The following is a 26729-nucleotide window of genomic DNA, read 5'->3' on the forward strand; positions in this document are numbered from 1 at the left end:
ACGGAAAAGGATCTCACTCGAAAAGGCAATTGGAGATGGAAAGCCACAAAAGACCATGCAAAGACGGAGGGAAAGCCCCAGATTTTGAGAGATCCGGCATTCTGGGTATGGGCCATCGCTCGGCCTCCGCGGTGGCAGTGAGCTGCGACATGCTTTGCTACATGATGCCTCCATGCTGGGCTGGCCAGTGGATAGGTCATCGGATAACCGGCTGACCGACGTGGGTCGCCAAGAGCATCGCGGAGCCTGTGGTATGCTCTGGGCAGCGATGTCTGGATACTGTGTTGGGGACGCGCTTGCTGCTGTTTTGGCAGTTCTAAACTCACTGGATGGTGGTGTCGTTGGAGGTGTCACTGTGTGTAATTACCAGTCTTGACGTCAGGTGCGCAGAGTTCTGCTGGCGTGGTGGTGGTGGTGGGTACACACCCCTTCCGCGGACACGATTCTTCCTCCTTGTGGGGGAAGAACACCAGGTGGCATGGATACCCTGATATTGATCGAACTTCTCGATGGGTACGCTGCTAGACGATTGGCCATCGCATGCCAGACCTCGTACCTCGGAGGCAGCGCTGGCATCGAGCTATTGTGTAGGCGCCGGTGCGGGTTCTATCTTTGCCCGTCCGGAGTTTTTGAGGACTTCAGTCTCCGTTTTCTCTCATTCTCCAGTCCAGCATGGCCTGACTGAGAGATCTGTACCGAGCTGGCTCCGCGCGAACATTTTACCCTAGAAAAGCAAGCGTCGGTAACGCTGGTGTCGTCGTTGGCTGTCGTGCGGCCCGACTGGTATGATTCCCCTTCCAATGTGCCACTGCAGGGCGGTAAGCAAGCCAGCCAGTCAGTAGTACGCTGGCTGTAGGTTTCGTCTCATGTCCATACATACAGTACGGTACAGACGGGTCGTACAAGACACGCCCATTGAAAGGATGGAAATTAAGCATGGCATTGTGGTCTGAACGCCAGACTCCTCGCCCGGATAAGTTTGCCGTTGTGCGGTTGCATGGACTGTGCGTGCCAAGTCGAAAACCCTGGCGGTACGGGTATTGTACCGGCACCTACTTACACGTACATACTTCTGAGACCGCCCCTACTCCGCTGCCGACTTGATAGACTGGACGCTATCTGAAAATGGGCCCACCGTTAGCGATGCGATGCGCCGCTGGCACCCCCAAGGGGGTAGGAACGCACGAGACCAGCTGCCAGCGGAAAGGAAAGGGAAAGCGACAGAGGTTCGGTTCGAGTTCGATTGTTTGCGTTCCAGCATGCAAATTTGCCCGGTATGCAACCGCGGCCACCCGCGGAAGGAGAGAAAACACAGACAGCCCAACGCCCATAATTTCGCCGAGTGGCCAACTGAATTGACAGACTGTAGTACGAGGTCGTCCGTCAGCAGGAGAAGCATTTGAAAGCAAGTAATAAGATTAGCAACAGCCAACAGTATTACGACAGCAAGTGCGTTGGCAGTCAGAGTGGCTATCGGGATCTATGACACGCTCCCGAATTGGCCTTGGCCAAAAGCAGGCGCGAGGCTTACTTCCGTATTCAGTGACCAATAAATTCTCAGCAGTCGGAAGGATTTATTGATGTTGCACAAGCACATGGCGGCGCAGAATGGCGGGCATGTAGGTCAGAACCTTACCACAACGGCGGACCACGTAACCCGCGCTAGAGAGGCTGCTGCTGGTGCGCCCGAACGAACAGCCTCAACAGGGGGTCTTTCGTCCACCCCACCTGAGAGAACCGTCACCACCCTGTTGGTCCTGATGCTTGCAATATCGACCCAAATAATTGCCGATGTTCAAAACCCCAGAACACGATGACCAGTCGATTGTGCTCTTATCTTCTTGGTTTGAATTGTCCATGTTCCAATGGCGCGAATGCACTGAACGAGTTGCAAATATATCCATGTTTCATTCAGAAAGGAAATGAGGAAACACCTTAGAAGCAACTTCAGCTTGCATTGTTTCTCTTTTGGCCCACCTCCAGAACTCTTGGCAGCGAACCGCTTCTTTATTCAATACCTGACTTCGAGAACACGGGCAACATGTCCGTCCTAACTCCAGTTTTTTTTAGTTTTTTTCTCGCCTTCTTCTTTCTCTGCGCCTCCTGAACGGACCCGAGAAAAGGTATCCAGTCTGCCAAGCGTCTAGTCATCTAGTTATGCAAGTGCGATGCACATGAATCGGTCGTATCTGATACCCGAGCTTCGAAGATCATTCTGACATAAAGCTAGAAGCGGAAAGCGAATCGTGTATCGTAGCTTCCGTCTCTGCCGAACCACTGCAGCCATCACTCAACGCCAATCGTCGCAGCACATCGCCAGGCAATTGATCTATTTCGGTTCAACACATGAGAACATGAGACCGGTATATTTTTGTCTCTGGCCAGGCATGTGACGTCTAGACTGATTGCTACTTACCGTCTGTCCGCGGGCGCCCGGGGTGCCGCCCTGGACTCCTTTTCTCGTGCGCATGCTGATGCATCAGGTCACTGGAGGGGAATTGTTTGGAGGGGAATTGTTCGGTCGGTAGCGGGTCATCCGCCACGGACCGTACGCCGGTCGCATCGCGTATCAATCAATGCTGTCTAATTACATTCATGAACACCCATCATTCGATCCAAAAACGATAACCTACTCACTAACGTAGCATGAACATCGTGATCCGAGGTAATATTCTAAAATGAGTGAAATAACGGGGGGTATCTAAATCGTGACACATTCAAAATCTAACGAGGGAGACCCCGAACCGAACCCAAAAGTCCGCGGACGTCCGACCGAGACCGCCTGCTGGAGAAGCGACAGCAACCTGTCGATGATCCGGCCACGGCCAGCCAGCGCACAACACCTAGCATCACTTTCGCCTGGACGCAGAACGACATGTGAAGGAGGGCCAGTTGTACGCCCATCTCACACGACAATTGTGCCCAGCTCCCGCGGCGACAACACCCCTCCCCTCCCTCTCCATCCCAAACCTCTTCCTCCCCCCGCCGCCGCCGCGGATCCTCCACGTGAGCACCTGTCCCCGAACCTCCCACGCATCCCCCTCCGCGACCTGCACCCGCAGCGCCAGCCGCTCCTCCTGCTCCGCCTCCTCGTCGCCGCCCCCTTGCCGATAGTGCAGCCACGGCACGTAGATGCTCGCGACCGCCTCTTCCCCGTCCTGCTGCTGCCGTCCTCCCACGATATCGACCTCGGCCTCGAACCGCGACGTCTTGAGATCGAACGCCATGCGCACCAGCTTCGCCGACGACGCCGGGGCCGGGACCAGGCTCTGCACGAACGGCCGGCACCACGCCGCCGGCGCCCGGGCCCCGCGGAGGTAAGGGTGGTTCGGGAACGACCCCGTCTCGGCGCAGTACAGGCTCAGGTCCTCGCCGTTCCAGCCGTCGCCCCACTCGTGCGTGTTGACGGTCGAGTAGGCCCAGAGCGTGAAGTTGACGAGGTGGTCGTCGCACGCCGACACCAGCGCATCCATAGCCTTGACGTGGGCTGTGTAGTCTCCTCCGCCGCCTCTTCCTGATTCTCCATCTTCTGACCCTTCTTCTTCCTCTTCTTTCTTCTCGTCCAGCTCCCCATTGCTCTTCCTGTTCTTGTCGCCGGGCGTGATGGAAGCGCCCGACGTAGCAGAAGAAGCAGAACTCGGTCGCGAGAGCCGGTAAGCCTTCGCATTATCCAGATTGAACGGGATCCCCGTCTCTCCGATCAAGGTAGGTACGCCCTGCTCCTCACCATCGAGCGCAAGCCGCCCGATCTGGTCCGAGATGACCTTGCGCACCTTGCCCTTTCCGACCCGCAGCCCGAACGCCTTGAACTTGTAATGGCCCCTAATCAGTCCAACAACATCGGCGTTCCAGCTCTCGTGCCAATGCCGCCGCATCACCGTCAGGCCGTCGTAGAAGTGCGGGCTGTACGCGAGAAGACTCATTTGCTCCTTCTTATCTAGTTTCTCGCCCGTCTGGTCGTTCAGGGAGTTCGGATGCGCGTTCGAGCCCGCGGATTGCGGCGGCGAGGGGGCCGGTAGGGGCGAGAAGACGCATGGTTGCATGAAGCTGACAGTCTTGGAGGAGTGCGCGCGTACCACGCTCTCCGTCCACTGCCGGTGGAACTCGCGCCAGTAAGACTCGACGAACGTAAACTCGACGCTGTCCGCGCTGTTCTCCTTTTTGGTCGCGGCTTCCGACGTGTGCGGCAAGTTCGCGAAGTAATCCGGCCGCTTCAGGTCGCCCGTCTCAACATCCCAAACGCCGTGCAGGGCCCATACACACGTACCCAGGGGCCAGGACTCGCCACGGTGGAACGGCCATCGCGGGTCTTCTTGTTTGAGCCAGCAGCCCGTCCCCTCCTGCGGCTTGATGTGCATGGTGCCCGTTTTGTGGGGGCCAGTCTGCCCCAAGCGGAACTGATGCACCTCGCGCTCCTCCCGGCCCATGGCGAGCCGCATGGCCTGAATCGGCGTCGGGTTGCTGTGGATCTTGGCCGTGTGCTCGCGCTCGTTGACGTCCAGGTCCTGCCACCCGATGTACCCGGGCTCGGGCTCGTTCATACCGTCGAAGCCAAACGGCAAGTCGCCTAGTCGGTCGGCCAATCGCGCGTAGGCCGCGTAGTAGTGTCTCTGCAGGTAGTCCTGGATGTTGACATCGGTGCCATCGTCGGCCTTGATGGTGCAGCGGGGCGCGAAGTCGCGACCACCAAAGAACAGGGCGAACACGGTGCACGAGACGAGCCGGTTGTGGTTCGTGGTCCACATCATGGACGGGATGGATTTCGGATCCTTCTTAGCCGGGTCGGGCTCGTCCAGGGGCCACTCGCAGTAACGGATGGCGGCGTGCGTCTCGCCAAACTTCTCCGGATCCAGACCGCACGCGTGCAGCGTCCAGAGGGGCGCGCCGCTGCCGCCGGAATGGCGCGACCAGAGGTCCTGGTGGGGGTTGATGATGACCCGGAAGCCATGCTCGTTGCAGATCTCGACGAGCTGTCGCACGTACTCAATGTACTCGTCATCGTATTTTCCGGGGCCCGCGTGCTCGAGAGCTTCCCAAGGAACGGGCAGGCGTAGGACATTGTACCCCAGGTACCGTAGCCTTGTAAGGTGCTCTGGTGCGTCTTCGATTTTGAGTGGCGCGCCGATGTAGGAGCAGCTCTCGGCATTGTCGAGCGATTCCCTCAGGTAGGTCGGGCGACCGGGCGGGAATTTGGCGTCGGCGAGGTTGACGCCGCGCAAGAACAGCGTCTTGCCATCTTGCTGGAACTGCATTGCCTGCCTACCTTCCGAATAGTTCAGTCCTTACCTGGCGTTTTATTGATTGGGGTAATGCGGCAGGGGTATGGATGGATGGATGGATGGGATGAAACGGTAGGTAGAGCAAGCCAAGAAGACAGTGCTGTATAGATCAAAGTCTAGCGTATCATTGGGTATAGTAGATCGGATGTTTCGCTGTCACAGTTAGTGCTGGGTATATTGGCGAGTATATAATGCAGTTCAAGAAGATAAGGGCAAAAAGGGTTCCCTGTCCACGATCCATCCATGTTGGAATGTTGGTTGCTCGACGTCCAGCGTCCCCGTACAATCTCTGGCTACGGCTCGAACGGTGATGACGTCAAATGCGGCGTTTTCCTAGGCTCCATGGCTGGCTGGCAGCCTGCTGGTTGGCTGACTGCGTCAGCGCGCTTCGCTTTTCGCAGACAGCCAAGTATTTTCAGCCGTTCAAGTGCACGCCGTTGCCGTCCGTTCCGCCAATGCATACCCCTTCGGGCCTGGTCGTGTTGATGAGAGGATCGTACAATCTCCCATCAGCCATTTGCACAGACAAATGCACCGGGTTTCTTGCAGTGGGCAGAAGTGTGAAGACCCACAAGACCGTTGCGACTAGAGTCTCAGAGCAGAGATCTTCACTGGAGCAGCCCTGTTGCAGCCAAATCGCATCCATCGTCGGACGGCCAGATTAGCTCACAACACGGATTTCAGAAATGACAACGGAGTGCCATACTGCTAGTGAGAAGGTCGTCCCCCTTTAAATACATGATTAGATCTCTCTCACTCTTGGAAACATGTCGACAGGATGTGAGAATGCGACGCTGCCCCTCATCCATCATCGGCATTTGTCGGTTCTCCACTGCAGCGCGGGGATGCAGCACTGACCTATGGGTAAACCATCATCCACTGTAGCCAAGTAGAACCCAATTTGGTGCCTTGCATCTCCTCCTGGAGATTGACAAAAGAGACATTCAGTATTGCAAAAAATCTCACGAAAATTCCATCGGTTCTATCAAGTTTCTCATATAACAGATCTGGAACAGAAGGCGGAAATGTAGAAAATTCCCGATCAACTGTGGATTAAGGTGCATGGTCCCCGCACTTGAGGACAGCAGTCTAGAGGTACTGGATGCCAATGACATCTGCTCTGGCAAGATTCGTTCAACCCCAATTTTATTCTATCTAAAGGAATTGCCTTAAGTAATCTATCTACCTACTCATTGCGTATTAATCAGACTGGATCGCAACGCAACGAAAAAAAGCACTTTAACCTAATAAAACGCTATAAACGGAAAACAGGGGAACCACTGACTTAATCAAAGTCGATGAGGTTCTTAACCTCATTTTGAGCCTTCTCCTTTGCCGCTGTGCTTCCTCCAACAACTTCAGGGATCAGCATATCCTCCTCATCCTGTCTCTCCCACTCGGCAACGACAGGCGACGGATTCTTCTCGCTTTTGTTCAGTGTGAGCTTAATCGGAGGAACGATAGAGGCAGGTGCTGGTCGTCTGCGGCCAGTATTGTTCGATGTTCGTGCGTTTCCGGAACGTCGAACTGCTGGCACCATCGGCTTCTTCGGCCCAACGGAAATCTGCGCGGCGTTCGAGCTCTTTGCCGAGGAAGTAGGCGAATGGCTGCTGACGTCTTGACCAATATCCGTCGATTTGCTGGGAGAAACTGAGGCGCTGCTGTTGACGACTACTGCCTCATCACCGACAGCTCGCGTCCCATCCGGGGACAACGTGACAAGTCGAAACTTGTCGACAATGGCCTGCTCAGTGATACGGGGTGCGACATCAATAAGCATATCGCTAGCTCCATCCGTATATTGCATTGCAGCCACACGACGATCATCTGATTGTGCATTATATCCAGTCCAGGCTTGGCTGTAGTGGATAGGAACGCTCTGGGTTTGGTTAGGAGGAAGCGGAATGCCGTCAAATGCTGCACAACTCCGCGAGCATCGGCACTTGTCACCACAATCATTGCTGCAGGCATGGCCACAGCGTAGCAGGCGCTCGCACGGCTGCTTGCATCGGAGCTTCTCATGGGGCATCCTAAAGAGTTTGTTGGTTAACATGTCGTGATAATGACCCGCGGAAAGGAAACAACTTACGGATGGCAGAAAAGATGGCAGGGATGACCGCAGCTGGGAAATACCTCGCCGCACTTATTGAAACATCCACCATGATGGCCGTCCCATGAGACAGCGTAGTCCATGTGAACGGTTTTATTATGCTTCACGCAGTAGATAGGCAAGCCGGGCTTCCGAGCATCGAAGAAGCCGCCACGCTGGAATGCGTCTCTGACAGGTCCCCACATCATCTTTGAAGCGTCCGTGGCGTTGATCACGTTGTGGTAGTTTCCGAAGATGTAGAATCCACGACGTGCACGGCTGATGGCGACCACACCGCGGTGCATGTCTTCAACGAAACCAACGCGAAGGTCATCTTTAGGTCGGCTACTGCGGACGAGAGACAGAAGAATGACATCATTCTCTTCGCCCTGATAGGAATCGACCGTGTTGACTTTGAGGCTGGCAAGAGGTGCAATGTAAGGCCTCTTAGCAGCTTCCTGCATGATCTTTTTCCGCTGGCCGCGGTAAAAAGTCAGAATGGTGATCTTCTCCGCGGGTGTTCCGTTCATGATCAGGTACTCGGCGAACTTGACGATGTGCTCGGCTTCTTCGATGTTGTACATGCTGTTGAGCTGTGCATCGACTCCTTCGGGGTAGCTGTGGTGGCAGAAGTAAAGGGGATACTTCATACCCGGAATCGGGGGCCGGTGTATAGGATCTTCCACCATGGGATGATCTCTGAGCTTCTTGTAGAAGTGGCTGAGAACTTGGCGAGCCTCTGGAATCATGCGACGCTGCACTTCAAGCACAGTGAAAGGCATTTGCATATATTTGACAAGGCGTTCGAACATCGAAGTGCAAAGATGATACGGACAACCAGCGAGGCCAGGTACACTGCAATGAGGAGCCAGCTGCTGGTGATCACCCACCAAGACAAGTTGTTGGAGGCTAGGTAGCAACGCTGCCGTGATTTGGGCCTCTCGACTCTGGGCAGCCTCTTCAACAAGTAGGACTCGAGGTTGTATAGCCGATATGAGATCACGGTACTTGGACAGACCAGTGGTGGTACAGCCAACAATCTTGATTTGCATCTTCTTGATTGACTGGGAGTCTCGACGGCAGCGGGCATCCTTGAGGTTCTTGGTGAGGCGCATGTTGTTAGCGAGCAAATCACGGAAGGCAGCCATCTTTCCCTCGACCAGGCGTTTCTGCCAGTGCTCGTAAATAGCGCCACGGAACTGCTGATCGATATCCCAAAGCTTCTTCTTGTGAAGCTGCTTTTTGAGGGCTATGTCGGTGTCGAGATAGTTCTTCGCGTTCGAGCCGCCATACAGTCGGTCGATGTCGATCCAGGTTCCTTTGAGACGACCGCTGTCAAGGTCATCGATGGCCACATCGTCTTCCATCTCAAGTCCAGCGCCCTCGACTTCATCCTCTTGGCAAATCTCTTCCGTATCGAACATTGGATCATAGAATCGACGTAACTCCGCTGTATGGCAACATGAAGGACCAAGCCAATCTCTCATAATGTCCGAATCACCGTCACCCCAATCTTCGTCCATGAGACATTGGTATTGGTCTTGGGTAATGATACCTTCTTCGAGAAGGTAGTCCGACTTCAGAAGGCTGTCAGTGAAGACCGTTGCGACAAGGTCTCTGAGCTGTTTCCTGTTTCTGTCAAGAGCACTATAGATACTGCTAAAGCTCTTTTTGGTGTTGTTGGCTGCGTGATTGTAGACATCGTCAGGTGTGTGCTGGGCTCGTTTACGTAAGTTGTGAACGCTGTGATCCTTGAGATTCTGATCTTTCGTTCTACCGCCAAGTCGAACTACCAGATCACCCAAACCCAAACCGATCAGCTGCTTCAGGATCTGATCGACAGCATGGTTTGTCTCAGCGGCAACAATGATTGGTGCAGATGTACTCGGGTCTTGAGACTGGATTAGGATTCGTAGTGCTTGAACCGACGTGAATGTTTTTCCGGTGCCTGGAGGGCCCTGGATGATGGCTAGTTCCTTGGTCAGGATGCGATGAACTGCCTGAAGTTGCGAATCATCAAGGCTCGTGTATGGCTCGATGATTGAGGGAATGCCATCGAGAACATTGACGTTCTTGCAGACATCCATGATGTTCTGAGCTTGGGGTACATCGGGAGGCCTTTGGGTGAGCAAAGGCGTGATGTCCATTTCCGGGTGATCTTGAACGTATTGGGGAGTGGCGTCAGCTTTGCTTCCTAGAACGAGATATTTGATCAAAGGAGAGGGTGTTGTGGCAACGTATTGCAATCCAACAAGAGAATGACGGATAGCCTCGTAAAAGCCGTGTCGGGACTCAATCATGACAAGTTCCTCCATGGGATCGAATACTGCGTCGTCGACGCTTGCCCACAAGATATGGATTGTGACAATTGGTCCTTCGACGATCTTCTCGACGATGGAGGCAACCTTGCATTGGCACTCGAACCTATCGGTCGATGCAGAAAGAGCAACGATTGTACCTGGAGTCAAACGACGAGTATTGGACCATCGGATCTTCTTGCCAGCACGCTCGGTAGAGAACGAGATTCGACACAGCGGTCCTTGGTTGGTCATCTGGTAGCCCTTGATAAAGACCTAGGAAAGGATGGAAGTCAGTACGAACCAGGCCGGAGGACATCGTGGCAGGTTAGTAGCTTACCTTGGTGTAGATGCAAGTGTCATCGTTGTCCATCATCTTGGGAAACAACTTGAAGTCGGAAATCGACTTCCGGAGATTGGTAACTCCATCTTCGCGTTGGAGGAAGTAGTGAGTACGAAGGTACTCGTCCTTGTAGTAATATGGTTGTGTGACGTCGTTGAGTCTCACACGAGCTCTGATCTCGTCACCGTCCCTCTCCCAGTCGGGGTTGAGCTCGGAGGATGTGGGCAGTTCTGGCAGACTGGTCCAATCCTCCGACTGGGAGAGGGTGGCGGCGGCGTCGTAGTCAGCTTGGTCCATCACGGGTTCCTGCAGTTGGTCAGTGGGATGTTGTTGTTGATGATGATGGTGATAGTGATAGACAACAAACTTTTACATGAGTGGTGATGGTACAGAACCTAATACAGATTCGACATCGACGGGGATGAAATGGTGTTGAAGGATGGGTGGTTGTTGGGGATTAATTAAACAGTCAATGGGAAGTTGTACAGCAAGCAAAACAAACTATTGAACGCAAAGTTGATGCCAGTAGGCTACAGCACTGCGTTCAATTGACTTGGATGCGGTGATGCCAGTTGCGTATATGGATCCAGGCGGGATAAACGTACCGTGCCACTCGCAGCAGTTACTCCACTATGTCGTGGTTTCGGAAAACGCGCATAACGCTTGGAGTGTTTTGTTATTCAACTGGGGGGGAATGCGAGTGGAATAAACATGTGCACCAGCGCGCGTGTGTGGAAAATAAAAACTCGACCACAAATTTCCAGTACAGTGCACACTTGGGCACAGATACCGAGCCGTCACGGTGGGGAAAAATTTTCCTTCCAGTCGGCTCAGCCTTTTCAAGAGAAGGGTACTGAGGAGGCCGACAAGCCTCGGCGAGATCGTCGGGAACGTTTGTGTTCCTCTGTTGTGAGGTGCAGGTGTACCTGCCGTGTGGTAAGGTTTTATGTCCGGCGATGGCAGGCACGGGTGGGACTCACGGTATACTTGCTCTTGGTGGTCCCCTGGGTATTAGATGCAGGTGCAGGTGGGAATTGGCACCCCTTCGAAAGTTTGAATGGAGATGCCACCCTGGCATTGTCTTCTTGGGAAACAACAATACTCTGAAGGCGCTATTTGCCAGTTTGACAAATACCCCATTCAAAGGGAGGAAAAAGCCAAGTTGCTTTCTGAGACAAAGCTTGCCCCTGATATGATCGGTATATCGTCCGTTTGTCGTGCAGGGATGCGGGCGGGAACACGCAGCCAGCCTGCAGAAGAGACAGCGAAATGTCTTTCCACACTTCCTGGGTAATTTGACACAGTCAGAAACGTCCTGCAAAGCGTTGCTCTCGCATATACACACAAGTAAATACCGGCCGTCTCGTGAAATTTCACTATTGCGTCAAGTTTGCCAGGCCAGCAGCTCTTTGCCGTGGCAATTGCATGTATGGCTGCAATTAGAAATAAAAACGAAAGGTAGCAAACAAAGCCCACCCGTGTCTTGGTGGCCCGAGCCAGTCGCCACTGCGTCTTGTCTCCCTTTCGATTGAGACCTGGCATTGGTCAGCTTCAGACACCATGAGTGCGGATGATTTGCCAGGGATGATCTGTCAGGCGGCTGACTCACCCACACGCGATGATGAAGTGTTGCAAACCTACTCTGATGGGTTCCCTCCTGGGGATTGAATCATCTCCGGTCATACTCTGGAGAAAAAAGATTCCTTTCCCTGTCAGGTAGAGTGTCTCGGCGTTCTCGTTTGATGGAGCTTTACCGAGATGCTGAGGAGACCATGGGACGAGAGGAGCCCACCAGTGAGGGACAGGCTGAGGGCTGGTTCCTAAGCGCGATGATCATGAAAGTATTCGTGTTCCATCAGATATGTTCACCTGCGTGAACAATGTTGAGATGCTTAGGTGTTGAAAGGTGGTTGGAGTGACCTCTAGTAAAATATTGAAGAAGAAGTGTGATGGAAGAGAGGATATTGAACCGGAATCCAAATTTCGGCGCCTGAGAAGCCAAATAGGTTGGGTACCGGGGTTATGGCCCGATGTCGCGGGTCCGATCGGTCTTGGGCCGGCCCGGGTCTACTATCGGAGCACCGGGTCCAGGAGACATAGTCTAGTGGCTGCAGAAGCAACTACAAGGGAAGCAGAATACATAAAGGCATAAAGCCAGCTCCAGATATCCGGAAAGCGAATATTTAAAATGGATGAGTCGAAAGACATCCGCTTCAAGTATAATGATACAGTAGATCTTCTGCGGCTCAACACAACAATGAAAAGCTCGCAGAGAGCATTTGGCATATATAGGCCATAGACATACCTCCTACCCATAGAAGTACCTGAACTGTGGTAGCCAAGATATGAAGGGGACCACAGGTGCATAAATTGGTGGGTGTTCTGGGCAGTGACACATCAACGTGGCACTGCTACACTCGAGAGGCAAAAGCCCCACGATTGATGATAGGGAGAGGGCAATATAATAACGATATCCTTTTTGAGATATCTTTTAGAAACAATACAGTAACCTGTTGGATAAAACTCGTTGCTGTGGATTGTCATCGAGACTTAAGTCCATATCAGCCACCAAAGGTCCGCAGGCACTATCGGTGCGGAATGAGGAGAAAAATCTTTAGATTTCATCAGGCTACTGTCTGCATTCAATCCACGAAGACTTTAATTGCACTCGATGGAACCACATCTTGAAAAGAAAAAACGAGTCAATGGCTTGGCACTGCAGGAACGGGATCATGATGGGGAGAGGAATGGGACCAAATAGGTCTGCAACGTCGAAAATCGAGTATATCACACATGTAACATGACATGAACTGACCAGATAACGGTACAAAGTCAGTAGTAGAAAGAAGAAGACGAAGATAAAAAAAGAAAGGGAGCAGCTATGAACATATAAGAATGAGATGAGGACATGCGCCAGATATTCCCAAAAGGTACCATTCACACTTCAATTCGATTTATGACTGGCACACTGGGCCATGATTGAAGTGGAGAACATAACACTTGGTCAAGGAAGGGTTTGGTTGATTTTGTTGTGTCCATTTGATCATATCTATCATTACGTTCTCGTAACCATCATGATAATACATGTGATGGAAGCCTCATGGTTCCACGTAGTGTTCTCCCATCGCAAGAAAGTTGGTATCATAGTCAGGCAATTCCTTCGGAAGTCCCTTCATTATCGTAATAGGGTTGGTGGAGAAGAGGTGCTTAATTGCCACCAGGGATCTTCTCGTTGATCTTGGAGTCGAGACCCTTGTGGATGGTGTCGTTCTGAGACGCGGGGATACCGGCCTGTCCACCGATCTTGTCGGCCTCTGTAATACGAGAGCAATGTCAGTCATTGCTCAAGGAAGATATATCCGGTTGGAAAATAGGAGGGGAGAGTAGGTTTTACTTACGCTGGTTGGCAGCGTTATCGGCACTGCGCTCAATGCCGTTGCCAGGCTGGGAAGACTTGCCGCCCACCTTGGAGTCAATGGCACCCTTGAGCTTGTCCATGTTGATGATTTGGTTGGAAGTGGTGGTGAAAAGTGTGTGTGCTTGTTTGTTTGTTGGAATGATGTGATGATCTGGGGAAAGAAATCCTACATTGAGTGGCTGTGGTCTGGCCTTATATACACATCTTGACTCTATTTCCAGGGCAGTAAGAGGCGGCTCGCGTACTGCCGCCGTGGGTCTCCGTCATTGCATCACAGTCAACCGCCGATCAGGTTGCCGGGACCCGAACCTGTTGTTGTTGCGCGTGTTGCGTAACCGAGGGCGTCATTTCGCGGTCAATTCGAAACACGTAACAAGCATTTGGATCTAGACCGAGGACCTAGATTCGGGCATTTGCGTAGCGTCCATGAGCTCAGCAATACTGGAACAGCGCTCTCTTTGGCTGCTGCCAACTTTGCGAGACTTGGCACAGCCTGCAACGCATTTCAGCCCTTTGGGACTTTGAATCTCGATGCTGGAGGCGCGGCTTGCAGGTAGCGGCCCCCACCGAAGCTTGAGCTACAGTAATCTAGAGCTTATCAGAAGGCTTCTCTTGCCCACCTTGTGTAGCAATATACGAAACATGAGGTCGATCTGTCAATGCTATTTGTTTACCAACGAAAGCATTGCATACGATAGCGTTCATGCCATGATCCCAGAGTTCTAGTGCCAGAGTGCAACTGTCAGCTCTTTGCCTTACAGCAAGCAAAACGTACGTTGGGAACAGCCAATGACGCAATGCGGGCCATGACGTTAAGCAGATCCCACCAACCAACCAACTCCTCCACACCTACTTTGGTGGGGTCGTTCATCGTACCCTTCCCCAGAATAGCGTTGCCGTTTGAGCCGCTGACTTGCATCGCGCGGCACACTGCACATGTGCCTTTTGAAGCAGCTTCCATCTGACATAATGGGCATTGCAACTGTTCTCTCCCTTCCACACTCTCGTTTCTGGTACCTATCTGCCGTCTCCGTCATTGGTAATGGCGTCATAGAAGGGCTGTGGCTCGTGGTCATGGCTGTTCGCCAATGGCGATCGTATCACTGCGAATCCCGTAGCGAAACGACCACGAACGCGACAGGTCCTGCGATCATTCGAGGTAGAAGCCGAACCCCAACGATGCGAAGACGATTCCGGGGATGAAGAGCCAGGAGGTAATTCCACCAATAAAGACAGAGACAATAACACACTAGAGCAGGCTGGCAACAACGACGTGGAGGTCGCGATCGGCCTGTTGGCCTCTTCCGAAAGAGTCACTAGAGCGGCAACACTGTGAGGAACTTGCAGGCAAGTATAAGTAGGATGCTGCCCAAGGCAGCCGGAAAGTCCCGTCACTTGCCAACGTTGGAAGACGAGGCAAGTGTACCGTGACGAAGATACCATACCAGCGCAAAGATGGCAAGCGCGAATATGGCGGCATACAAGACCCGCTTCATGGCGGTGTAACTGGTAACCATGCTTCCTGGGGAGCCATATTCCGGTAGGCAGTAAGCGACGACAGACAACATTTTCTGACTTCAAGCAACCATCGACTATTACATTCTGGGCCATGATGCTGTGATTTGAAACTACATACCTAGAGGTATGATGAATATCCCAAATCTCGTCCACCCACTTTTCTTCAACGTTGCCTGCCCAGTAGCAAGTAACTCCACAAGCCTTCACTAAAGGATGCACCGTAAGCAGCCCGGACACCCTAAGCCAAGCCACAGGGACTCCACCTCAAAACACAGGCCAATTCACCCACTAAAGCATATGCATCAACTACGTGAATACAGTCAGTCGTACGCTGCATGTTAAAGCATGACGAGCAGACCACCCTTCAAGAGTCAACAATTGTGTGTTTCTCTACAATTGTGCTTGTACTTGCAAATCGTACGGGTCTACTTGGCGTATATTTGAATTGACAGATCTAGATCGTATCAGATGCCTACGACATGCTGGTATTGGTATCTTATACGCGTCAACGAGTGAGCAGCTGAGGAGCGCTTGTCTGCTAATCCAGTCTCTCGCTCAAGGCTTATTAAAGTCTCCGCCGACTGTACACGCTCAATCCACCCCGCGGTTTGTTTTGAGATGTGCAACGTACGGTTGTTGAGGATAATCTCATTGAGTGCTCGATACTGCAGATGGCCGTTTCTGGAGAATTAAAAGTTTACTTTTGTCAGACTCCGGCATCCCTTAACTCCGTATGTTGGATGATCTTTTTCGATTGCGGACCGCATAAGAATGGACCACCCACACATGCAATTGCTCAATTCACGACTGCATCAGTTCACCGTGAAATCTCTTGACTGGCAACAAGTGATACAGATCTCGTATGTGATAGGCATTTGCCGCCTCTCTCCTGCTAGCCCTCAGCTGGACCTAGATGATTGACGCAGAAGTTAGGCATGTACTGTTGATACTTAGCCGCCCAAACACCGATGACAGTCCGGCCTCCCTTCCTACCATCAGTGCTATCACTGGCTGCGACATTAAAAGACGCCGCTGGGGACGGAGTCGGGGGTGCCCCCAGATCCCGGCCCAGCGGACGTAATGTCGCCACGTCGTCGCTAGAATGACGATGCTGGCCGCCGCCCCGGATCACGGCCCGGAGGACCCTAGTCGCCTCTCGAGTCACGAAGCCCGCCATCATCGACCTCGCACAGTCAAGCGTGTGCTGGGTGTACCGAGCAGCCACGCGCCGCTGGACTCCGCCCGGCGGTGAGCCTTTTCACGCCGATGCTCAAACCTACAGCACCAGGCTGCGGTCGTGGGGGATGCCGTAGTGACACGTCTCGTGGTGAGCGCCGCGGGCGATCGAGACTTGAGAGGTGACTTCTTTGAAACTACACCTTGAAATTTACGCTCTTCGCGCTTGATGTCCATATCAAACCTGTCAATTTTACTCTAGTCTGGTATTCTACCCATTAAGAGACACAATGTACATATGGCGCTTACCACGCCTCCTGGGCTATGAGGGGCGACTCTTGCTGCTGTTGGTTCCGGAATAGCTTGCTGTGAAGTCCAAGCATCACGGTTCCAGTTTTGCGAGGTCGGCATCCACATCTTGTCAATGTCATCCATCCGCCGATTGGCTATCTGGATATTCTCGTAATCGTTCTTGTCGCGGTCTTCACCATTGTCTATGATAGCACCATTCCATCAACGGTTTAACCAGCTATCGGCAGGACACCTACAACATGGAAACTGACTAACCTATCCAACAGCCCGGAAATTCGAACTCCCGGGGTTTGTTCCGCCTCGTACTTTCGGTTCTGTGTCTAGCTGGCTTTGATATGCCAGTGCCCTTGCCGTTGCTCTCGTCGTCCTCGAACTCCCCGAAGCAGTTTCCCATAGCCCAGTCAAGCGTCCTCCAAAGGTAATGGTGTATTGCATATCGCGATGGTTGCTGCAAACTATTGCGTTCCTCAACAGAACACGAACCTCAGGGGGTAATTCCCTCTATCCGGCTGTAACGAACATATTCGGTGAATCGAGGAGCACTTGAACGGCGTTTGATGCCACGGGCTCTCCCTCTGGTACGGCCCGCTGAGCTCATGGCCACTGTGTTCTCTTGATTCCTTACTTAGTGGGTGGTGGGTTCATCCAGATGGCTGGCCTGAGTGATAGATTGCCCAACGCGTGGACTATTACTTATGAAAAGCCTTGATAAGAAATATGGGAATCCCTTGGTACATGTAGCGAGGTCCATTTGGCACCAAGAGTGTAAGATGTGGTTTTATATCAAATACATGGCGGTCAACTTGCTGAGATGCAGACGCTCGATGAGTCCTTCTCCACGGTGACTGCCACAGCATTCCGGTGCGAGTACGCATCGTGACTTGAAATGAGTCACCCGAGCCGCTTGTGTCGGCTCTTTGATACCCAAGTCCCAGCGGCGCGTACCCATTTTGCAGCGATGAGGGCATTCATATGCGAATTACAAAGGTTGCGTCCTGGGCCGAGGAAGACGTAGACGGTTCGAAGAATGACAATTGGTATACGCAGGTATACATTTGCAACTATAACCCAATGCCATATCATTCGATGTGTTTCTAAATGACACGTATCTATTCAAGTCCTGTTTCCTTTTTGAAAACCAGTGTACACGATTTACATACAGATCTTACACTCCTTTTTCAACCCGAATATTCTATCCTAGGGTATTCAACCATCCGGGTACCGCCACCCCAACTAAGGCCCCGGATTCTCCGATAAAAACTGATCATCGCCTAGATTTCCCCCATTATATCATTGCCCGGAAAATTCCACATATACTCAGCGGCCGGATCGTCCCCATAGCCTCGCCATCGCTCGGGTTGTTGCTTCCTATAACATCATTGACCAGATAATTCCACAGCTCCTGCGCGCCCAGATCCTCCTCCGCGCCCAGATCCGGAACATTCCCCATAGCAACATCATCGTCCACCGGCTGCTGCTGCTGAGACGGCGCCTGCGGCAGAGGGCCGCGGCGCCGGCCTTCTCGCATCCGGCACGAACCAAGGCGCCTGCGCCGGGTTCTGCTCCGCGTCGTGGAACGCGCGCTGGATGTACGCCAGGATGGCGTCGTCGGTCTCGGCCTCGCGTCTGTTGGGATAGTCGTCGGCGGTCTTGTCGCGGACCGCGGCCGTGGCCATGGCCAGGCAGTCGCGGATCGGGATGCGGTTCGGCTCGTCCTTGGCCATCATGCGCCCGATCAGCTCTCGCAGGTCCGGGTCCAGCCACGGGTACCGGAGCTCGGCGCCCGGGATGTAGAGGTCCCACGCGTCCGTCTGGATGTAGCCGTCCAGGAAGGCGCCCCAGCGGGGCTCCCAGTTGTATACTTTCGCGATCAGGGCCATGACTAGCTAGGTTGTGGGGAGAAACTAAACATCAGCAGTGAGCAGACAGAGGAGGAAGGATGGAGGAGGGAGGAGGGCGATAAAATTATGACACTTACCCCTGCGACATCCCTACCATTCCAGAAGGGCCCCTTTTCCGGTTGGAGTCTTCAACAGGTGTTAATACTTGGTCAGTCGCAAATCTCCTAACCACCACAGCCAACCCTCGAGCCGACCTCGGCAACATTCACTTACGGTGGGAAATTGTCTTCAGCGACGTTTCTAGCCACACCAAAATCTATGAGCTTGTACGCGGGTACCAGGTCATGCTCTTCCGAGCCGTGTTGCAACTCCCCAAAGACGACTATTCAAGTTCCCCTACACATTAGCATGCAGAACGGCGGCGGAGATTTCTTTAAGAGGGAGCTCCTGGTACACCAGAATAGATGACTCACCATTTTTCATATGTATATCGCTGTGTTGCAACATCAGTGGCGGTCGGTTCGGACCAATCGTTTCGATCTGCGTAGGCGCCTTGTGTTCGGCCATGATCGGCCACATCATGCCGATACATGCACGGATACCTGTAGGTAAAGGCGGAAGAAAACACAGTCAGTACGCAGACCAATCCCAAGTTCGTCATGATGACACACGAAATAGGGAGAGGGAGGGGACACGGAGGTAGGGAGGGAGCTGAGATGACACCTACCGCACAGGAGGATGTTCCAGAGGATACGGTTCGGCACCGGCTCCTGCCATTCACGTGTCTTGTCGAAAAAGTCCTCGAACGTCCCGTTCTCCACGTACTCCGTCACGATGGTCGGGCCCGGCAGTCCGTTCAGGTACCGCCCGCGATTTCGGAACAAGTCACGGATCTCCCAGATGGGCTTCGTGCTGAAACGTTGCCGAAAGGCCAGGATCTGCGCGAAATGCATGCCGCCTCTTATACACTAGCAAGGGTGACGAAACATTGTCAGCTAATGCATCTCTGACCCACTGATGGACGGGTTCAGGATAATTGATGCGTATTTGTTCGTGCTCATGTTGAACCCGTATATGTTGTTTCTTTCCCTTTCTATTTTCTCTTCTGCCCTTTATAGTACACTTTGAAATCTTCTCCAACTCACTTACCTGTAAACAATCAATCTCCCTACCCATGGACTTCTCCACCGCTTCCCCGCCAAATCCGCGCTTGACGACGAGGAGCCGCGGGGGCAGTTCCTTATTACGCACGTCCGCCACGAGCGCCGCGATGCCGTAGCCGCCCTGCCCCAGGAACCGCCGGAACTGGAACCCCGGCGTTTTCTTCTCGTCGGTGAAATAGGTCATCAGCAGGCCACGAGCCGCGTTGATCCGCCGCTCCTGCTCAATCTCGTCGTTGGGATCTGGGTTATCCGCCTGCTGGCCGTCGCCCCCTTGCTGGCCGCCGCCGCCGCCCAGGTCGGGCGGCACCATCAAAGGTACGGCGGCCGGGTCGAACAGGGCGTCCTCCGGCGGCGGGAGGTTTCGGGCGATATTGTACGGGTCGACGGGGTGTTGCGCGAACATGGGCGCCACGGGCCGCCCAGGTCGTACTAGTTCATAATGTGGACGTGGTATCGGTGGTAATGGACGTGGACGTATCGGCAGCGGCCTAAGCGGGCTCGGCACTTCCCGCGGAAGAGGCGGTAACGGACGAGGAGGTGGTGGTGGATGTGGATCTGGCTCTATGTTGATGTTCTCATGCAGAAATAGTCCGTTTCCTCCTCTCTGCTGCGGTTGATAGAACCCAGTCGGGTACTCCAACTGGTTCGCGAATGTGGCCTGAAGCCATCCCCAAACCATGATTCGTTTCCAATGTACTCGCTCAATTAAGTCAAAAGATAATCCAAAATAAACCCAGGTCAAAGCTTCCAGGTACAAGATGCCACGCCAGCAATGGGAATGTAGAATATGTTTTTTCCCCTACCCAGAAACGACTTGAATGGGAAGTCAAGACGAAAATGCTCATGGTCACACCATGGCGAACAAAGCACAATAGCCCGTCGGGATGCATCTTTGTCTCGGTAGCGCATGCACCATGGACTTCATAGAACAAAGACAGGGCGAAGAAGTCGATTCTATTCTGTTAACTGGGCGGAATAGTTATCTTGAAATACCACATCCGAAAAAATGATGAATTGAAAAGAAAAAGACAAAAGGGAGGTGAGCTTCTTCTGACGCATCAACCATGCCGACTTCCTGCCTTCTCAAGATACTCATCCACGACCTCTTTGATCTTGGCATCATAAGTAGCCAACTCGACACCCAACACGTCTCGCACCTATTGCATTGATTTAGATACGATTTGATTCCAAAGGGAAGTTTGCAGTTAAGAGGGAGAAAATGGGGGTTACTCACCTTAGTGGTATCCCATCTCAGGGGTACAGTGAACCACTTCGGACCACCCGGCCAGAACACCCCGGAGTCGAATGGGTCGGGGAAGTGAGCTTTGGTGATGGGAACTGTATCCTCCCACCTTGCGTCGGTGTTCAGGACGAACGATTGGGTTCCCTTCACGATCGGATCAAGAGCCCGGACATGTGCGCGGGCTACATCGGTGCAGAGAACCGCGTTCCCGACAACCACGATTTCGCCTTGGTATGTATTATTGGCAGTATCGCCATCTACGGGCGCTTTGGAAGGCATTTGGGGAAGCAGGCGGTACATCAACATGCGGGTGGAATCCGTGTCGGTGGCCAGCTCGTCTTTCCCGAAAATTAAGGAAGGCATGATGGAGATCAGGTCGAAGCGCAGTGTATGGTTATTGGCGAATGTCTCCGCGGCCTCTAGCGAAGCGGTCCTGGCCGCGCAGTATGCATGCAGCTGCGAATTATACGGCGGTTCCGGAACAGGGATGCGGGCCTCGGGCCCACGGATGACTTCTTCGCCCCCTTCCATCTGGGCCACAGCTGCCGCGTTGGAGAAGAAGTCGGCAGGGGCGATGGCTACAGTGAAGCTGGTCATGACAATGCGTCGTATCGCTTTGCCCTTGTCGCGCGCAGACTGGAGGATGCCCAGGTTCCCCTGCACGCAAGCGGTGACAAATGCGTCCTCTAGTGACTGAACTTTTCGAGAATCCGAGCCGCTCACGGCACTTGCATGATCTGCATGAAGAGGTGCAGCTGCGTGGATGATGAAGTCGACGTCTTGTACAGCTTCGTCATATGCGCCCAGGGCAGCCATATCCGGCACGATGACAAACATCAACTGGGCTGCCGTTGGGTCGAGGGCGACGATGGAGGGGGCGGCCCGTACCTTAGCAATCTTCTCGTGTGATCGAGCGGCAACGCGAACACGATAACCATGCTGTAGGAGGTCAACTAGGATAGTGTAGCCCAAGAAGCCGGTGCCCCCGGTCAGCAGGACGAGTTCCCCGGCCATGTTTCGACAGGATTCCCAAGGTCAGTCTCCAAAGACGAGTGAGCGAAGTTGTTGACTGTTTATCTAATAGGTATATATCTCCTGAATTCGAGGACCTTTTATACACAGATATCTGTCCAACTGACGGGCCTGAGGAGGCGCTTGTTCAGGAGTTATGTGTCCGTTTTGGGTATACAGTGCGAGGCACCCTATTCAGACATGTTTCCTATTCCGGAAGATAGGGCGTCAGGGATCCTTCCGGCTCACGTCGCAGTAGCGTTAGGCCCTGCTGTAGCTCTAGCTCAGCTAGCACTGGCTGACAATAAGCATTGTCCCACAGAAACGCGGAGAACATCTGTCGGATGTCGCGATTGCACAGAACGTAGCCAGCGCCCCAGTCGGCGGCCGCAGTACATTGGAAGAGATTGAGAAACCAATGCCCTTGCTGACTGGCTTCCGTTACCCCTGTTCCGAGGAGGCCGACAAAGGCTATCCACAGTAGAGCCGGTTCGCACCCTGTCCATATGTTGCTGGCGACTGGTGATTCCCCGACCGCCTGATGTAGGCGGGCCACCATCCTGCGCATCAACTTGCTCTTGGGGGGCACATGGCGCAATGTTGCGAACATGAAAACCTGGACTGCGAGGACCAGTGCATGGGTTCGCTTGATGATATGAGAACGAGGACTCCGCTCCTGAGATAGGTACTGTAGAATGCAGCAGCCTACATCGTGGAGCAGCCTATATAGAGTCTCGGAGTGAAGAGTCACCGATTGACGCATCAAGATTCCACGCCTTAAACGGTTGAAAATGCTAATAATTTCGTGTGAATTGCTTTCGGTTATTGAGTTATCAAGGGGCGGGTCGTCTGCACAGTCAAACAGCAGTAGGGGAGGCGCAGCTTGACTGGCATGCAGAGTGGGGAACATGAGCGGTCGTCCTAATGTGATGGCCACCTCGATGTCGGCCCTGGAACTTCGAGCCAGTGGTGCAAATAGACGCCTAGATGAAAATACCAACATGCTGGTGGCCTTGCAGAAGATGAAGTCGGCCATCAAGTTGCTACGGCGCCTGTGTGAGTTGAAAAGCGTGCGAACACCTTGCAGATACAACTCGGCCACCTCAAAGTTGCCGTCGTAGATCTAGAGTATGACGAGTGAGGGAAGGCTAGCTTTCCATGAACAAGTATCGTTACATACCTCAACAAACACCAATGTCGACATGGTGGACATCAATTGGGACATGTCACTGTCGCTGCGCTCAATGCCAACGTGCTTGGACAGCTGACTCCTGACCTCTCGTATCGCCTCGTACTTCTGACGCATGCCTTCTAGCTGTATGGACTTCTCCAGAGCCACGTCCTCGGCGCGCCATATGACAGCAGCCACGGCCAGAGTGTTGTGCATCATCGACACACTTTCCATAGCATATGGGAGCCAGAGTCTCGTACGATCGGCGGTACTTGATTCGAAGTCGAACTTGGCCAGGACTGGCGGGGACCAGTCGGGGATTAGCCGGCATCCAATTCGAACACTAGTATCCGGGTCGTCACTCACAGTATTTGACCAAGTGATCAACTTGCACAATCTTGGGGACCGGGAGACTATTGAAGGGATCCAGACAGCCACCGTCGACCGAGTCGATACGAGTTGGAAACAACGATGCCAAGACCTGTTTGCTTGATCAGATCGGATCCCGGACGCCGATAAACGCCTGTATTCTAGACAAGGAAACATAGACCCCACCTCCATTGGAGTTCCGTTCTCCGTCGGCCACAACTTGGCAGCCACCATATCGCAGCATGTGAAGGTTGCTGACTTGGTCTCGTCAGCATGGTTTGCGATGCGACTGCGATTCGTGGATGCCTTGCTTGTTGCTTGCTGGGCTGAATTACTGGACTTTTGGAGGGCGGTGCGTATGGAATGGCTTCGGATGGACCTTGTCGGTTTGGTGGGTTTGGTTACACCTTCCACCGCAACGAACATGAATTGGGGCATTGAAAAATGGCAATTGAACTCCGATGGGTGCCTGGCAAGACGGTGTTCTTGTCTGATGATATACTACTGACCTAGAGGTTACTGCAGAGATGAGGCAATTGATCAAAAGTCTGGAGATGTTAGATGTGGGGGTGACTGGTGCTGAAGACTACCAGGATCTACCCGCCTTAGCCTTAGTGGCGGGCCTGTCTGTAGCGCGCCTGTGTTACCCCTGAAGCGCTGCTTCGCTGCTCAAGTATCTTAGTAGCCCGGGGGCAGGAATAAAAAGGAGTATGCTTACTGGACCGAAACCTCCACAGCAACATATTTCATGATGCACGTTCCAGTATACAGCTCTTGCGATTTCTGTTGTCGGAGGTGTTCGTCATTGCATATGGGCTACCTACCAATGACAGCTATCCCATTGCCGGCATTGTCAGCCAACTATGCTGTTGCCAGCTAGCCCAAAGTCGTATATCTCATTCCTCATTATTCCATATCCAACTCCATATCGAGAGAAGATCATGCGAATGGGTGTTTTGGTTAGTTTTACCACCGCCATAATACTCGTACAGTGTTGCGCATGATGCATGCAAATGAAAGAAAACGCCAATGATCCGATGAGCATCCACTGCCTCCCAGCAACGTCTACGGGTTCGTCTCCCTGCGCTCCAGTATGTTGAACGTCGGCTTCGGGGCGAGCATGTTTCCGGTAGCAAATCGTCCATCACCAGTCTTGGCCGCGGCGTACTCCCTCACCATGGGCTCACTCGTGGACCAGTCCAAGATCGTCGTGCCCACGCACTTGCATTCCTGCTTGATTGCTTCTAAAGCCTGCGCGACCCAAGTCCGGCACTTATTTCGGGTTGTTCTGCACGACCGGGATCTGGCGCAGGATCTGGAGGAGACGATTCTTATCCGTGAACTTGGCTATGACGACGCGAACGAGGAGAGAGGCAGTGCTGCGAGTATTGGTTAATGCCTGCTCTTCATACACCCAGCCACGGGGCGAGTTCTTCACGTGGTAATGTGTTCTCGGTACCGCTTTCGCTTTCTCCTGCTTTGGCACTATGAGAAAACCCCAGTGGTAGCTATGCAGTGAATTAGTATGGCCGCCATTGCTGAGTATGAAGCCTACGGTTGGCCTTGCCGGCGCTCATTTTTGAAAGCTCGACATCAGACGCCAATCAACTTGAGTTCAGGTGTATGAGGCATCGTCAGATTTCGCCCCACCATCTTTGCCGAGTGCGGTCCATTTCAGCGTCGTAGGGTGCGGCTCCAAGAACTGGTCGATTGTACCTTGCCACTCTTCATTATTAATGCTGACGGTCCAAGCCGACGTGTATTCCCAGTAGATGTGATAACATCCGGCGGTCTCCCAACCGATGATGTCGACGACCTCATCTCCACGGACAAAGATGTTGCTCGGATTGAGGTCACCGTGCGTGAACAGCGGCGCCGGCCAGGGTCCGTCCTGCAATGCCGCCATCTCTCTGATGTCCTCCCAGTCCTGCTCTTCCTCGTGCTAATTTTCCGGCTTCTGCCCGGATGGCTCAAGGTTGTCGCACAGCCAGACATGAAAGGCATGCACTGTCTGAAAGGGCCCCATGCGAGGGAACGCCCTGTTGTTCCGAGCGTCGTAGAGCGAGCCGCCCGTACAGCTCTGAACACCTGCGTCGCCCGGTGGCTTGAGAGAACGCAGCTCCTGCATGATGCGACGTAGTTGTTCAAGAATCTTGGTGAGCGCTGCCGGGTCAGATGATAACCGACGCCAAGCACGCGGAAGTGACTCGCACTGGATACGTTCCATGACAATGTAAGCGTGGTGTTCGTGAACAAATGCGCAGTGCGCCTTGAGTAGAGGGACGCCCGGAGTGTTCTCGGCAACGAACTTCATGGTGGCGGCCTCCTGCAGATGTACGAGCGGCCCGGTCTTGATGAGCAGGTGTTTGGAGATGTACACGCAGGGACCGTCGCGGCACCGGGAGGTAGGGAGGAACAAAGTCGTCAATCGAACGGCGGCGCGAGTTAGGAGCCTGCGCATCCAAGTGTTATTGATAGCAAGGGTTTCCGTCCCATTGTGCCAGCCCTTGAGCGCATCCCAAGGCGAGCTATCCGGAGGTGCCATATGTGGTTTAGAGAGAGGCTCTCCTAAACGGCTCTCAAAGATACAACACGTGAGCAGGTGGGGTGGACCGCGTCTGGGCATTAGTGCAGTTAGAATCAATGGGGTCGCCGCACGTGACCTTGGCTATGAATGCAGAAAACCACCGGCAAATTCCAAGCAGGTAGGATGCTTCAATGTGTACTTGAAATGATCTGGGTATGTCACGATATAAAAAGGGTATAACATGTGAAGTACTCGGATTTCTAGACGATAGGTATGATACCTCAGAAGTTATTGTGGAAGGGGTGCTCCTCAGCGCAACTGACTTATGAATTTATAGTGGGGGGTTTTCAGTAGGTAACGCCCGCTGGCTTCCAACTGATTGGTGTTGTACTTTAAGAAAATTGTTCGTAAAGTTCAATTTACTGCAGCAGTCCCCCCCCAACACTACCCCCCACGCTGCAAGTGTTGATTGAAAAAATCTATCGACAATAGCAGCAAATCGCTTCGTTTCTACCACGTTGTCAGATGCACAAGGAAAAGACAGAACACATGGCATGCATGGGCTTGACTCAATCGCTTCAGACAGGCAACCCGATGCACACTGGCCTCTTTGAACTTGGTCGGCCGAGAGCGAATCCCCGGTATTGATCAGAGGATCACCGTCATGGGTCCGATTTATTACCATGGCTGATCGATCAGAACCCAACCAGCTTGCCCCTTGCAGCTCAGAGGCGAGAATGAAATGCCAGGGATAAAACCACGACGTCTCTTGCGGGCCAAGCCCCACATAATTATTCCTCAATCCAGTCCCCCCTATGTTTGCAGCTTCGACTGCGACAAACGAAATGTTGGCTACGCCACGCAGCAGATCACAAACAACGTCAGTGCGTGGTGTCGCATCCCTCTCCTCAGGGGAGACAAAAAGGCATGTATGTAGTAGAGTCCCAGCTCTGTGGTTTTGGGGCCCAATCA

At 53.1% G+C, this 26729-nt stretch overlaps 10 protein-coding genes across 10 annotated transcripts; 1 reads left to right on the forward strand and 9 right to left on the reverse strand.

The window, feature by feature from the left end:
• Nucleotides 1-2849: 2849 nt before the first annotated feature.
• On the reverse strand, nt 2850-5252 carry PG986_010740 (glycoside hydrolase family 5 protein; the record flags this gene model as incomplete). Its single annotated transcript, XM_066846962.1, has 1 exon — nt 2850-5252. The coding sequence occupies one exon, from the start codon at nt 5250-5252 to the stop codon at nt 2850-2852; it is 2403 nt and encodes an 800-aa protein (XP_066696453.1).
• Nucleotides 5253-6564: 1312 nt separating this feature from the next.
• Nucleotides 6565-10305, reverse strand: PG986_010741 (helicase-like protein; the record flags this gene model as incomplete). Its single annotated transcript, XM_066846963.1, has 3 exons — nt 6565-7309; nt 7369-9941; nt 10006-10305. 3 exons carry the CDS (start codon nt 10303-10305, stop codon nt 6565-6567), a joined length of 3618 nt encoding a protein of 1205 aa, XP_066696454.1.
• A 2910-nt stretch (nt 10306-13215) lies between these two features.
• PG986_010742 (uncharacterized protein) lies at nt 13216-13506 on the reverse strand (the record flags this gene model as incomplete). Its single annotated transcript, XM_066846964.1, has 2 exons — nt 13216-13322; nt 13407-13506. The coding sequence occupies 2 exons, from the start codon at nt 13504-13506 to the stop codon at nt 13216-13218; spliced, it is 207 nt and encodes a 68-aa protein (XP_066696455.1).
• A 306-nt stretch (nt 13507-13812) lies between these two features.
• Nucleotides 13813-14345, reverse strand: PG986_010743 (uncharacterized protein; the record flags this gene model as incomplete). Its single annotated transcript, XM_066846965.1, has 2 exons — nt 13813-14004; nt 14202-14345. The coding sequence occupies 2 exons, from the start codon at nt 14343-14345 to the stop codon at nt 13813-13815; spliced, it is 336 nt and encodes a 111-aa protein (XP_066696456.1).
• Nucleotides 14346-16120: 1775 nt separating this feature from the next.
• On the reverse strand, nt 16121-16826 carry PG986_010744 (uncharacterized protein; the record flags this gene model as incomplete). The annotated part of the gene is made up of 3 exons (XM_066846966.1): nt 16121-16378; nt 16430-16614; nt 16739-16826. 3 exons carry the CDS (start codon nt 16824-16826, stop codon nt 16121-16123), a joined length of 531 nt encoding a protein of 176 aa, XP_066696457.1.
• A 1063-nt stretch (nt 16827-17889) lies between these two features.
• On the reverse strand, nt 17890-19839 carry PG986_010745 (uncharacterized protein; the record flags this gene model as incomplete). The annotated part of the gene is made up of 6 exons (XM_066846967.1): nt 17890-18318; nt 18411-18459; nt 18547-18655; nt 18747-18875; nt 19001-19241; nt 19423-19839. The coding sequence occupies 6 exons, from the start codon at nt 19837-19839 to the stop codon at nt 17890-17892; spliced, it is 1374 nt and encodes a 457-aa protein (XP_066696458.1).
• A 655-nt stretch (nt 19840-20494) lies between these two features.
• PG986_010746 (NAD(P)-binding protein) lies at nt 20495-21693 on the reverse strand (the record flags this gene model as incomplete). The annotated part of the gene is made up of 2 exons (XM_066846968.1): nt 20495-20593; nt 20671-21693. 2 exons carry the CDS (start codon nt 21691-21693, stop codon nt 20495-20497), a joined length of 1122 nt encoding a protein of 373 aa, XP_066696459.1.
• Nucleotides 21694-21898: 205 nt separating this feature from the next.
• Nucleotides 21899-23668, reverse strand: PG986_010747 (uncharacterized protein; the record flags this gene model as incomplete). Its single annotated transcript, XM_066846969.1, has 4 exons — nt 21899-22813; nt 22871-23160; nt 23228-23342; nt 23417-23668. The coding sequence occupies 4 exons, from the start codon at nt 23666-23668 to the stop codon at nt 21899-21901; spliced, it is 1572 nt and encodes a 523-aa protein (XP_066696460.1).
• Nucleotides 23669-24323: 655 nt separating this feature from the next.
• On the forward strand, nt 24324-24626 carry PG986_010748 (uncharacterized protein; the record flags this gene model as incomplete). Its single annotated transcript, XM_066846970.1, has 1 exon — nt 24324-24626. One exon carries the CDS (start codon nt 24324-24326, stop codon nt 24624-24626), a length of 303 nt encoding a protein of 100 aa, XP_066696461.1.
• Nucleotides 24627-24845: 219 nt separating this feature from the next.
• Nucleotides 24846-25775, reverse strand: PG986_010749 (uncharacterized protein; the record flags this gene model as incomplete). Its single annotated transcript, XM_066846971.1, has 2 exons — nt 24846-25172; nt 25224-25775. The coding sequence occupies 2 exons, from the start codon at nt 25773-25775 to the stop codon at nt 24846-24848; spliced, it is 879 nt and encodes a 292-aa protein (XP_066696462.1).
• Between the last annotated feature and the right edge of the window lie 954 nt (nt 25776-26729).

The sequence above is a fragment of the Apiospora aurea genome, assembly GCF_038362705.1.
Source record: "Apiospora aurea strain CBS 24483 chromosome Unknown utg000007l_segment0_segment0, whole genome shotgun sequence".
NCBI lineage: Eukaryota > Fungi > Ascomycota > Sordariomycetes > Amphisphaeriales > Apiosporaceae > Apiospora > Apiospora aurea.